This window comes from Hypanus sabinus, chromosome 25, assembly GCF_030144855.1.
Source record: "Hypanus sabinus isolate sHypSab1 chromosome 25, sHypSab1.hap1, whole genome shotgun sequence".
Lineage (NCBI taxonomy): Eukaryota > Metazoa > Chordata > Chondrichthyes > Myliobatiformes > Dasyatidae > Hypanus > Hypanus sabinus.
Genome location: NC_082730.1, coordinates 34,054,955 through 34,068,840, shown reverse-complemented (window position 1 = coordinate 34,068,840; position 13,886 = coordinate 34,054,955). Strand labels below are relative to the sequence as shown.

The 13,886-nt window shown below is 42.2% G+C and overlaps 2 protein-coding genes across 4 annotated transcripts in view; one reads left to right on the top strand and one right to left on the bottom strand.

Annotated features, from left to right (window-relative positions):
- The window catches only part of LOC132381152 (protein FAM107B-like), a 136,464-nt gene extending 125,614 nt beyond the window's left edge, over positions 1-10,850 (bottom strand). Inside the window, exon 1 of the mRNA XM_059950431.1 lies at positions 10,774-10,850. The gene's annotated coding sequence lies outside the window, so the exon portion shown is untranslated. The remainder of the gene's footprint in view (positions 1-10,773) is intronic.
- An 86-nt stretch (positions 10,851-10,936) lies between these two features.
- The window catches only part of LOC132381150 (mitogen-activated protein kinase 14), a 56,804-nt gene continuing 53,854 nt past the window's right edge, over positions 10,937-13,886 (top strand). The window contains exons 1-2 of one of the 3 annotated variants that reach the window (XM_059950427.1): positions 10,949-11,087; positions 11,280-11,415. In XM_059950427.1, the coding sequence (XP_059806410.1) occupies positions 11,300-11,415 (116 nt within the window). In that variant the 5' untranslated portion in view covers positions 10,949-11,087; positions 11,280-11,299. Of the gene's footprint in view, positions 11,416-13,886 lie in introns of all 3 variants that reach the window. The other 2 variants (XM_059950426.1, XM_059950425.1) reach the window with 2 other exon arrangements.

Below are 13,886 nucleotides of genomic sequence, written 5' to 3'. Positions count from 1 at the left end.
GGAATAAATAGGAGAAATCAGCCTGGATTTGTTCATAGCAAATTGCATATATTAGCTACAGCTGTACCTTCAATACTATAATCCCATGAAACCTCATCTCCAAACTCCTAATCTGGGACTCAATACTGTCTTTTGCAACTGGATCCTTGACTTCATGACCAATTGACCACAATCAATAAGGATAGACAGCGACACCTCCACCACAATTCTTCTCAACACTGATGCCTACCGGGCTCCATCCTCAGCCCCTACTCTATTCCTGTACACTCTTGACTGCTTGGGCAGATTCTGTCCTAACTCCATCTAGAAGTTTGCAGATGATAGTAGTGGGCCTCACCTCAAATAATGTTGAGCTGCATTACAGGAAGAAGATAAAGAGATTAGTGATATGGCATCATGAAAGCAACCTTTTCCTTAATGTCAGCAAAACAAAGGACCTGGTTGTTGACTTCAGGAAGGAGGGAGTGCACATGCTTTTATCTACATAAACAGTGCTAAAATCGAAAGGGCTAAAAGCTTTAAATTCCTAAGAATGAACAGCACCAATAACTTGTCCTGGTGAAACCACCTGATGCCACAGTCAAGAAAGCTCTCTCCAGAGGCTGAAGAAGTTTGGCCTGTCCCCTTCGACCTGCACCAATTAAAGGAATGCTTCCTATTATGAAAGACTACAGCTACAAGCATCCATTAAAGGGACTGGAACTGTTTTCAGAGGAGAAGAGAAGACTGAGGAGAATTATGGAAGTGTAAAAAATGACAACGTGTCTAGACAGAGAGGAATTGAAAACCGGAGGTCATTGTTTTAAAATGTTAAGGAAGATTGACTTGAGGAGGATTTATTGTTACTTAGTATGTGGCTGGGATCCAGAAGGCATTGTTTGCAGATGTGGTGGTGACATGCCTCACCGTGGCCTTCAAGAGGGAACTGGATAAATAGACGAAAGAGAGAAATTAGCAAGACTAGGGAGAAAGGACCAATGGCTGGATCTGGAGAAATCACTCTGTTAGAAAGCCTGTGCAGAAATTATAGGCCAAATACTCTTTAGTAGTGTATCCATTCTGTGATCCTACCATTCTATGAACTCAGATGTTAAGTTGCAACATTTTATTTACTTTAAATAAACAGATGTGATATACAATACAAACCTTCTGCTCATGTGATTGAATGGAAGTGGCTGCAGGGGTGGTGAAATTTTAATTGAAATATTTTGAAACAGACTATGTTCCAGAAAATTGGAAGACAGCCAATATATCACAATTTCCTTTGTTCAAAAAGCCTCAAAGACAGAAGTTGGGGAATAATGTTAAAATCCATTTAATATAAAGAAGTTACTAATCAAAGAGAAAAAAATGTAATCATTTAATAAAGCAGAGTGTTATAAAACCTAGTCAAAAGCTTTTAAAATTGATTTATTATTGTCTCTTGTACCTGAATACAGTGAAAATCGTTATTTTGCATTCCATCCATACACATCATTTCATTGCATCAGTACACTGAGGTAGTATGAGGGAAAATCAAAAACAAAATGAGAATAAGGTATCACAGTTATAGAGAGAGTGCAGAGCAAGCACACACGAAGGTGCAAGGTCATGGCAAAATAGACTGTGAGGTCAAGAGATCATCTTATTGTACAAGAGGTCTGCTTAGTAACACTGGACCACAAAGATTTTGCTTCCTGAATACTTCCAGTTGTAATTTATGGATTTTGGGCCGCTGATCATGAAAATCACCATGAAATTTCCCTGTCACACACCTTTTTAAAAAAACTGCCTATGTTTGTTTTTTTTTGTGTGTGTCATACTCTGCCAGAGCCTCAGCGACCACTTATTTTTTCAAGTGGTTGTCTTGGAGGAAAGATTCTGTGAGTGGTCCCCCACGTGCTTCTCACAGCGCTGTTGTTTTTTGTCATGAGGCGCTGAGTTGCGAGCTCGACACTCAACCCAGCACGGATGGAGAATGTGTCCGGGAGCGACCTGACTGGATTCAAACTCAAGAACCTTCGCTCGCTCCGGAGCCAAGCGCTGATGGCACTGCGCCACCAGCCATGACCTGTATTTGTTACTGCAATTCATAACTGAAGTCAGAATAATGTGCCAAGATTAAGGAAGGCATTTTTGTTGGTCCTCAAATCAAACAGGTCATCAGTCACAGGCAATGTGAAGAACTCCAACAGGACCACAGGGCATTGAAGGATGTTGTGGGAAGACTTTCTTGGCAACTATGGAGCATCAAACTACGTGCAGCTGGCTGACAACATGCTCCAAGCACACAGAACCATTAAGAGCAACATGTCACTAAAGATTTATTTCCTGCATACCCATTTAGACTTCTTCCCTCCAAATCTTGGCCCTGTCAGTGATAAACATGGTGAAAGGCTTCACCAGGACATTGCGGTCATGGAGAAACAGTATCAGGGCAACTGGAATCCATGAATGCTAGCTGATTATTGTTGGACACTTAAGGGAGAAGCCTCAGTCACTGTGTACAAATGAAAATCATCAACAAAACATTTTTAGCTTAGTTGAACTATTGCAAAGTGTCAGCACCATTATGCAATTAAATGCATTATATTCAATAAAAGTTAATTTCTTGTTTATTCAATTTCCTATGTGATACATGCAGTCTGAAATTATATTTATGTTCAGCTTCAAGCAGTCTATCATAAACAAACAAAAATTCTGAGGAAACAACACTTCCAAAAAAATTGCTGTCCAGTGTAATCTAATATTTTATGAAAGGAAAATTATGTTTGACAAATTTTCTTAAGTTATTTGAGGATCTGATAAAGAAGTCATAAGTTCAAGGTTCAAAGTAAGTTTATTGTTAAAGTATATGCATGTCACCACATAGAATCTTGAGAGTCTTTTTCCTGTGGGCATATTCAGCAAATCTATAGGACAGTAGGGAATCTAGAGAGTATGCATGGATTTCTAAAATAAATTTTTAAAGGGGCCACATAAGAATCTTGTGCGTAAATTAAGTGCCCAAAGTATTGGTAGAAGCATATTAACATGGACTGAACACTAGCTGTTTGATAGAAAACAAATAGTTGATATAAAGAAGTCCTTTACAGGATGGAAGGATATAAATAGTGAAATACCTCAGGGACTGGTTGTTGACTCTCATTTAATTTTTACATTAATAACCTTAAGAGGGATGAAAGTGGAAGGTTTCCAAGTTTACCAGTGATACAAGTATAGGTAGATGGGAATGGTTTGATAAGGATAAGGCGATTCTGCAGTGGGATATAGATAGCTTGAGGGAATGGGTAACAGAGCTGGCAAACGGAGCTCAGTGTGAGAATGAGATCAAGCACCTTGGAAGAGGAATTAAGTGCAGACAGATTGTGAATGAATGGAGTTCAGAGGGATCTCGATTTTTTTAGTATATGAAACACAAAAAAAGTTAAAAAGCTGGTCCAAAATGTAGTTAAGGAGACAAATGCCATACTGGCATATTTTTTCAAAGTGGTTGAAATTTAAGAATAGGGAGGTTTTGCACAGGTTGTTAGTGAGGCCACACCTTGAATACTGTGCAGTTTATTCACTTTCTATAAAAAGAAAGCTATAATAGCAATGGAGGCCATACAACAGAGATTCACCAGGCTAATTCTTGAGATAAAACGGCTGTCCTATCAACAGAGGTAAGACAGTTTGGGGTATGTATCTTGGAGTTTAGAAATATGAGGAGTGACTTAACTAAAACATGTAAGTCGATTGATAATCTTAACGATGTAGACATTGAGATGTTTTCACTAGCAGGATTCATAGGGAACATACAGAAGAGACAAAATAAGGCCCAATCATTTCAAACCAAGGTATAGATAATTTTTTTCTCCCAGATAGTACTGAGTCTGGAATTCTTTGCCAGTGAAGGTGGTGGAAGCCAGATTACTAGATTTGTTGGCTTGTTGCCAGGGGCCAGAGAGAGAAATTAATTAAGTATCTTATTATTTATTAATTGATTCATGGTAATGTTACTTTTAAGTCAGAAGTTTACATACACCTTAGCCAAATACATTTAAACTCAGTTTTTCACAATTCCTGACATTTAATCCGAGAAAACATTCCCTGTCTGAGGTCAGTTAGGATCACTACTTTATCTTAAGAATGTGAAATGCCAGAATAATAGTACCGAGAATGATGTATTTCAGTTTTTATTTCTTTCATTACTTTCCCAGTGGGTCAGAAATTTACATACACTTTGTTAGTATTTGGTAGCATTGCCTTTAAATTGTTTAACTTGGGTCAAACATTTTGGGTGGCCTTCCACAAGCTTCTCACGTTAAGCTGCTGGAATTTTGTTCCATTCCTCCAGACAGAACTGGTGTAACTGAGTCAGGTTTGCGGGCCTCCTTGCTCACACACGCTTTTTCAGTTCTGCCCACAAAATTTCTATCAGATTGAGGTCAGGGCTTTGTGATGGCCACCCCAATACCTTGACTTTTTTGTCCTTAAGCAATTTTGCCACAACTTTGGAGGTATGCTTGGGGTCATTGTCCATTTGGAAGACCCATTTGCGACCGAGCTTTAACTTCTTGGCTGATGTCTTGAGATGTTGCTTCAATATATCCACATAACTTTCCTTCCTCATGATGCCATCTACTTTGTGAAGTGCACCAGTTACTTCTGCAGCAAAGCACTCCCGCAACATGATGCTGCCGACCCCATGCTTCACGGTTGGGAAGGTGTTCTTTGGCTTGCAAGCCTCACCCTTTTTCCTCCAAACATAATGATGGTCATTATGGCCAAACAGTTCCAGAGGACATTTCTCCAAAATGTAAGATCTTTGTCCCCATGTGCACTTTCAAACTATAGTCTGGCTTTTTTTTATGGCAGTTTTGGAGCAGTGGCTTCTTCCTTGCTGAGCAGCCTTTCAGGTTATGTCGATATGGGACTTGTTTTACTGTGGATATAGATACTTGTCTACCTGTTTCCTCCAGCATCTTCACAAGGTCCTTTGCTGTTGTTCTGGGATTGATCTGCACTTTTTGCACCAAAGTACGTTCATCCCTAGGAGACAGAATGCATCTCCTTCCTGAGCGGTATGACGGCTGTGTGGTCCCATGGTGTTTATACTTGCGTACTATTGCTTGTACAGATAAACGTGGTACCTTCAGGCATTTGGAAATTGCTCCCAAGGATGAACCAGTCTTGACATCATTTTCTGACCTCAATCTGATAGAAATTTTGTGGGCAGAACTGAAAAAATGTGTGCAAGCAAGGAGGCCTACAAACCTGACTCAGTTACACCAGTTCTGACTAACATTTGACCCAAGTTAAGCAATTTAAAGACAATGCTACCAAATACTAACAAACTGTATTTAAACTTCCGACCCACTGGGAAAGTGATGAAAGAAATAAAAGCTGAAATAAATAATTCTCTCTACTATTATTCTGACATTTCCCATTCTTAAGATAAAGTAGTGATCCTTACTGACCTAATACATGGAATGTTTTCTGGGATGAAATGTCAGGAATTGTGAAAAACTGAGTTTAAATGTATTTGGCCAAGTTGTATGTAAACTTCTGATTTCAACAGTATGTGTTGTGTGTGTAAGTTATATGTACTATGTCGTGCACCTTGATCTGGAGAAACATTGTTTTGTTTGGCAATATACATGTATAAGGTTGAATGACAATAAACTGAACTTAAACATGAACCTGAGATACAGGATAACCTGGAGATATTCTGCATGGTGGTGAATGGTTAAAAGAAGAAATTACAAAATGGTTCAAAATTACAAGAGTCTGGATATTAGGAAACTGCTCTTAGTAGAGGACAAAGAACTACAGGAGGTAGATTTAAGGTGACTGGCAAAAGAACTTAAGTTGGTAGGTGATTTTTGCATAGTCTGTGGTTATATGCAGTGTCTGACAGGATAGTGGAGTCAGTCTATCAAAACTTGCCAATGCAAATTGGATCAAACTTGAAAGATAAAATTGCAGTTTCAGGGCTACATGAAACGGGGGAAAGATCTACTGACATATTCTTACCGAGAACTGATTTAAAAAGTTGTATAGCCTCCTTTTGTCCTCTAATTCCATGACAAAGCCCAGCTCTAACTCGCCATTATCCTTCTTCACTCTTCTAATTTGCTAAGCAATGTGTACAACTTATAATACTGAAATATTAGAAAGTTTGTCAAACCAGTCACTCTAATTGTGATAAAATCTCCCAAAAACTTTGAACTTCTAGTTTGAATGTATGAGAGCAAGTCACATGATGAAACAATTGATTCTTGTTATCATCCTATCTGCAATACATGTTTACCTTCCAAGAATAATGTTCTCGTAGGGTTTGCAGGCTTGCCTGCCTCAGTTGGCCAAAGTCCGGGCTGTAGTAAGGTCACACATGCCAAACAGGTCAAAAGGTAGAGACTAGACTAAGAGTGGTCCACTGGTCCTCTAGGGTCAGGGGTTCTACTCAGGGCTAACCCTGACTGGTAAAACAAAATTGTTATGGGAAGATCAGTGAAGATTCCTTCTATATCTGTGTGAGATGGTATTCCTGAGCCTCCTCCCAGGACTGGCATGGCCAATAGTAGTGAAAACTGAGAGGAAGCTACTGGCACAATGAAGGAAGTCCTGAACACCACCAAGACCAAGACTCTGAACTACACCCGGGGCACAATGGAGAAGATGGCCAAGGACAGACAGAGATGGAGTACCTTCATTGCTGCCCTAAACATCAACGACATAATGGGCAGTGACGCACCATCAATAACTCTCGGAGACGTGAGGCGAGATATAGGCTATTATTTGCTGGAAGGGAGCAGTCAGCAGCAAGAAATGACCACACAACATCCTGAAGACTGAGGGAGGAGCAGTGCCTCCAACCGCCTTTATACAGGGGTCTGTGGGAGGAGCCACAGGAGCAGTCAGCAGAGGGGGGGGGGGCGTGTCCAGACAGGTATATGTAGTTCTCCACATTCACCCCCCCTTTGTTTTAAAAGAGCGTCCCCATGGGGCGAAGTTTCTTACAAGTATATTTACAGGTTAAATCTATCAGGTGGTCGAATCTGTCGCTGCAATCTACGTAGCACCGGAGACGGTGGTTGTGCTGGTTCCGGCCTGACTTGAGGTGTCAGCCCATTAGGCGTCAGTGATCCCTTATGCGTGTGCGAGGCGCCCGGTATGGGAGTGTCGTGAAGAGTCTGTGTAGGGCTTGGTGTGCGCGGTGTCAGGTGGGTATACACCTCGGTGGGTACAGGGTTCATAGTTACCGTGGAGTGTTCGGGGTAGTGGTCTGCTGCTCCTGTGGGGGCCAGGTTGCGGACGGAGACCGTGTCCTCCCACCCATCAGGTAAGACAAAGTAGGCATACTGGGGGTTCGCATGTAGTAGGTGAACCCTCTCGACCAGCGGGGAGTATTTATTGCTCCTCGCATGTTTCCGGAGCAGCACTGGTCCTGGGGACGTCAGCCAAACCGGTAGGGTGGTCCCAGTGGCAGACTTCCTGGGAAAAGAAAAGAGGCGCTCTTGAGGGGTGGCATTGGTGGATGTGCATAACAGGGAGCAGATGGAGTGGAGTGCCTCGGGGAGGACCTCCTGCCAGCGAGAGACCGGCAATCCCTTTGACCTAAGGGCTAAGAATGTGGACTTCCTCACAGCGGCATTCTCCCTCTCCACCTGTCCATTTCCCCGAGGATTATAGCTCGTGGTCCTACTAGTAGCAATGCCCCTAGCCAGCAGGTACTGGCGCAGCTCATCACTCATAAAGGAGGACCCTCTATCACTGTGGATATAGCAGGGATATCCGAACAGAGTGAAGAGCTGGCGCAGGGCTTTTATGACGGACGTGGCAGTGGTATCGGGGCAGGGGATGGCAAAGGGGAACCGTGAGTACTTGCCGATTATATTGAGAAAGTAGACATTGCGGTCGGTGCAGGGAAGGGGGCCCTTAAAGTCAACACTCAGTTGCTCAAAGGGGCAGGTGGCCTTGATAAGTTGTGCCTTTTCAGGAAGGTAGAAGTGCGGTTTGCACTCAGTGCAGACTTGGCAGTCCCTGGTCAATTGCGGGGAGGGTTGCGGGGAGTTCACTGACTCGCGAGTGGCAGCAGCTGAGGTCGATTCGCTGGCGGGTGGCGAGGTCTGCAGCGCCCATGGGACCGGTGGGAGATCACGCGGCTGGACAGCGTCAGCTTTGTGCAGGGCAGCCTCCAGCATGTTGGCCAGCTCGATCGCCGAGCATAAGGTAAGATCGGCGTTTTCCAGCAGCTGCTGGCGCACGTACACTGACCTAATCCCCGTAACAAAGGCGTCTCGTACCAGGAGCTCCACATGCTGTTCTGCCGTCAGTCCCCTGCAGTCGCAGGCCCGCACGAGTGTCTGTAGGGACCAGACAAACTCAGCGCTCGACTCTCCGATACGCTGCCGCCGTGTCGCTAAGCAATGTCTTGCGTAGACGGTGTTCACCGGCCGCAGGTACTGTCTTTTGAGGGCGTCCAGTGCCCCTTGGTAGGTTGGCAGGTCCCTGATAGAGGAGAATACCCTTAGACTGTCTCTGGAAAGGAGGATTTTGTGCATTGTGGCAGGCTCAGTCACGGGAATCTCTTCCAGGTACGATTGGAAGCATGCAAGCCAGAGTTCAAAGGCAATGGCTGCTTCGGGAGCTTGAAGATCCAAGTCCAATTTTTCCGGACGTAAAATTCTCTCCATGTGTTAAAATTCCAGCAAATAAAATTGATGCACCATCAATAACTCTCAGAGACGTGAGGCAAGATATAGGCTTTTATTCGCTGGAAGAGAGTAGTCAGCAGCAAGAGACCACCATACAACATCCTGGAGACTGAGGGAGGAGCAGTGCCTCCAATCGTCTTTATACAGGGGTCTGTGGGAGGGGCCACAGGAGCAGTCAGCGGTGGGGGGGGGATGTCAGACAGGTATATGTAGCTCACCACAGGCAGTGAGTACTACATGCTTACACAATGCTCTAAAAATGCTGTCGTATCTCAAGCATTTAAGGTAAAGGGGGCAGCACCATAGCATAGCATTTAGCACAGCACTATCACAGCGCTAAAAACCTGGGTTCAATTCTGCCACTGTTTCTAAGGAGCTCATACATTCACCCCATGACACTGTGAAGCTCCTCCAGGTTCTCAGATTTCCTCACACATTCGAAAGGAGCACTGGTCACATGGGTATAATTATGCAGTGCTGGCTTGTTCGGCTAGAAGAGCCTGTCACCAAGCTGTATCACTGTATAAAGCTGAACAAATTCCTTCAGAACCTTCACGCCATGCTTGACCTGCAGACGAACTTCAAATACCATATCCATATCAACAGTATTTCATCTCCATCATACTGCTCAACCCTGCCCTTCTTCATGTCATCTGGTAATGAAGCTGTTAGTGATGACTTGTTTACCTCAAACCCTGACAATTCGAATGCATTCCTGGTCAAGTTCCCATCTTCCATTCCTTGTATTTTAGGTCATCCAGATACCTTCACTCATAATGGGCATTGTTATCTAGTCTGATTGGATTTGCATGTATGATTTTCTGGTTAAAGAACACAACAATTTAATAATTTTATCCTCAATTTCATACTCCTATAGCCTTTTCTCCCCAGCTTCATAATCTCCTAGGCAACACACACAGAATGCTGGAAGAACTCAGCAGGTCAGGCAGAATCTATGGAAATGAATAAACAGGTGACATTTCAGGCCGAGGCCCTTTTTCAGGACTGGAAAGGAAGGGGGGAGATGCCAGAGTAAAAATAATTTACAAGATTAGCTCCATGTCCTGAAGAAGGGTCCCGGCCCAAAATGTCAACTGTTTATTCATTTCCATAGGTGCTGTCTGGCCTGCAGATTTCCTCCAGCATTCTGTGTGGGTAGCTTCGGATTTCCAGCATCTGCAGATTTTGTTGTGTTCATAATCTCCTGCAGCTACAACTCTGACTTCCTCTGCTCCCCTCACCTCATCCTCCTCACCCGGCCCCATCTCTCTGTAAGATGATTTCTCATGTTTCAGTTCTGATGAGAAGTCATAAACCTGAATCACTGACCCGGTTTTCCTCACACCACAGAGTCTGTCGGATCTGTCAAGTATCTCCATTATTTTCTGTTTTTATTTCTGCATTCCTCCATTGCTAGCATCTCTTACATTCACAATTTAACTAATTCACCTCTGGTAGCTGTGTTTTCAAATGCTGAGATACTAACTTCCGAAACTGCTAAATTAGGAATCAGAAACAGACTTACATCATGAAATTTGTTGTATGCCAGCTGCAGTACAGAACAATACATAAAAAATTACTGTAGGTTACAATAAAAATATGAAAGTAACCGAATTTTAAGGATACCTCTCCTTGCTTTTTAAAATCTCTCATCAAAACCCATCTCTTATTGTACTATTATTTCCTCATGTAGCTCAATCAAGACTTTAATATTCTCCTGTAAAGAGCTTGATATGAGAAGCAGTGGGGTGAGACATGTGATGGAGTCCCTCAACTCCAGTAAAGAAGAAGCAACGGTTCAGGGGAAAAAAAGGAAGGCATCTCAAATGTTATGTCTTTAAAATGCAGCATGTGAAACTGAGTTACGTATTCATTTCCAGAAGTGATACATATCAATTTGCATATTGAAAATAAGTTTTGAAGGAAATATATCTCCTGCAAAATTACGCAAGCCAGTCACTGTGAGCTTGCAGAGTGTAAGGGAAGTGTCTCAGGTGATGGAAAAGGGTGAGAAGTATTCATTTTCTTCTTAGCCAGTCACTGACACTGCATCAGTAGGTGGGTTTAAGTGTATCATAGATGTTTCACTCACCCCCTCCCCTCAGCGAGAGATTACGCTGAACATCTGCAAAATGCGATCGGCGATACCTGCATCCGACAGGATCGAACGGTCGCCTGAGTGACAGGTCCTCCAGCGCGTGCGCGCGGGGGGGGGGGGTGGTGGGCGGCTGCTCGCGCGGCTGACCCTCCCGGGCATCGATGCCAGGAAGCATGACGCAATCCCCGAACGATGCGAGGCGCGCGCTGGTTCGGTTCGGGAGGAGGGCTGCCTGACGTCACTGCGGCCGAAAGGGGAAGTGGAATGAGTGGGAGCTCGAGCGCTTGCTTGGCTGCCGGTTGTCAAACGTGCGTTTATTGCCCCTGCGCTGCGGAGCGCTCAGCAGGATGGGTTTCTGCTTTAAATTGTGATTTACAACTTACAGCTTGAGCTGGGAGCGCATATTTTGTTTGGGGGGGGGGGAAATCTCTTTTTTTTATACATACTCTCTTCAATTAATTATTTCCATCATCTGGCTGACATCCTCCTCCTCCTCAAAGGGGCGAGCAGACTCTGCACCATGTCAGAAGTCAGGCCGCACTTTTACAGGCAGGAGTTGAATAAGACAATCTGGGAAGTGCCGGAGAGATATCAAAACCTCTCGCCTGTAGGATCCGGCGCTTACGGCTCCGTCTGGTACGTGACTCTCTGCTTGTTGGTTTGCTTGCATGATTTTATTTACCTACTTTGAGTTGCACGTAAGTTGCAAGGAAGAAAGTTTATTTTTTTTTGGAGTGGGAGCTGTAGCGTCGCTTCTACTTTGCACCCTTGCAGGCCCCGCTAGGCCCCTAAATATCCTTAACGTTTCTTTAGCCTTGTGCATGGTGTGTGGACAAATGCCGTTTTGCAAACATGAAAAATGAAAGTATAGGACCCCCATACTTTCCCCCCCCCAACACCACCCTCTAAGAAGGTTGCTTAGAAACTTGTTGCAGAAGAGATTGGACTCTCCCGGTCTAATATTATCCAAAGTTATGTTGCAGCAGAAACGTGAAGCAGCCAGAGGCTAGCGAAAACATGTTGTGGTTTCTTTGATTGAATGAGTGACATTGCTCGTTGAAACAGGTTGTCTTAGGTTGAATTTTAAACTTTTATGTGTTACAAATGTTTGTGTGGTTGCCTGACACCAGCTGCATTTGTTTGGTCAACCGAGCATTAACTTGGATTTTTTTGTTACTTTTTGACCAAATTATTATTAGTGCATGGAAACTGAATGACACGAACAACGTTTTTACCCCTCTTGCTAATCTGTAGGTTTTAATGATTTGGCTTCTTGAAGTGTTTCTCTTTTTTGGGAAGCACCTAAATTGTTTGTCTCTGATTTGTACTTTGTTGATTTACAGTTTGGAAAGTCTTCTGTTCTCGATGTTGTTCTGCATCTTTAGTTGTTCGCCCGTGCAAAAGTGACAGTGCTATATAATTCTCCACTGGTCCTAGCTTGGTGCAAAAACGAGATTGAAATCTTGCACGATGGTTCAGTAGATATCACATTTCAGCATCTTTTTTTTACTATAAAATCTAGCTTGTGGATCTAGAAACTGTATACGAAGTTAGAATGGAGAAAGGCTGTCCAGGAGCTTGTGAATAAGGTGGAGAAATTGGATGTATTTAAGGATAGAAATAATTTGAAGAGACAGAAGAAAGATGCAGATTGGTTTGTTTGAACAGCGTAGAACATAATCTGTCACAGGTTTCGTATGTTTTGTAAAATTATCCACGTTAATGTACAGTATTTCAAATAATTCAGTAAAATGATAAAACAGGGAGCGGATTTCCTGGAAACTGAGCATTAGTTGCCAGTCGTGACACTTGTGCCATTTAATAAGCTGGGTCTGTTTGTTGAATAGGAAATCTAATGGTTCATTTGTAAAGGTTGGCAATATAATTTTATCTCTAGAAATCTTCCTGATGTGTGGAAATGTTGTAATTGCGTGGCAAGGAAATGTAAATGTACAATTACTTGCTTTTATTGTACATGGGCATTATTCAAAGTGGAAATAAACAGTAGGAATCTAGAATAAACATACAGAAGGCTGGCAGTGCACCATAGGTCAATCTGCATCTATGGAGAGGGAAACTACAGCATTAAAGTGCTTTTGATTGACAGTGTTTGGATGAAAGGTCTTTGTTTCAGCAAAGAAGCTGTCTAACATGCTGAGTATCAAATTATTGAACACTTTTGTTATTCACTGTATTTAGCAGAAGCAGTTTAATAGACTAAATGGGTAAAAATATGATATGGGAAAAGTTGAGTGGATTTGTTTTAAAAACCTATTATCTTTAAACTTTTTCATTCACAGTATTTAGAAGTACTTCATAGACAATTTAAAATGAGGTCAGAAGGTTCCAGTATGGCAAATAAGCAATAAGATTTTAAAATGCAGCATCAAAATTTTTATATCGTTTGTGTTTGCAACTTGGTCATTAACTTTGCAAAATTATAAGTTGTATTTAAAAGCACATGGAGAAATGTTGAGCCATTTTATTTACAAAAACCTTTTGAAAGATTATTCAAGTAGTTTAATTCTTTTGACCAAAGTGTTTTCTGTGCAAATCATTTATATTTCAGAATATCTTTAACAAATAACTTTGAAATGTACACACCACAGCTGTTGATTACTGTTTATCAATAGGCAGCAATTAATTTTCTCTTCTATATTTGATGGTCACAGATTGCCTGCAATGGGTGTAATGGCTGGTTCAAAAAAAATTACATGAGATTAATCCAGTAAGCCCTTATTTAAAAATTCATGTCGTTAGATTATGCTCCTCATCTGATCATTTTAATTCATTTTCAGACTTGCTGCTCAGCTAATACCAATCATAAACAAGTTTTGGATATTTAGATGGAATATATTTTTGTCGGGTGCTGTTAGTAAATCTTTCCAACTTTTGAAAGCAACTCACATTATATCCATGTTCATAAGTTCTGCTTTTAAGAAAATAAATCTTGGTTAAAGAATTGGTTTCTAGTGTTTATTGTTCAAATTTACATAATTGCTGTAATAAAAGTATCATTACTATATTTCACAAGACACTTCATCTGATGCCAACAGATTTAATTAGCTTTACACAGTCACTACTTTGGTAGGAAGTGTTCCAATGTG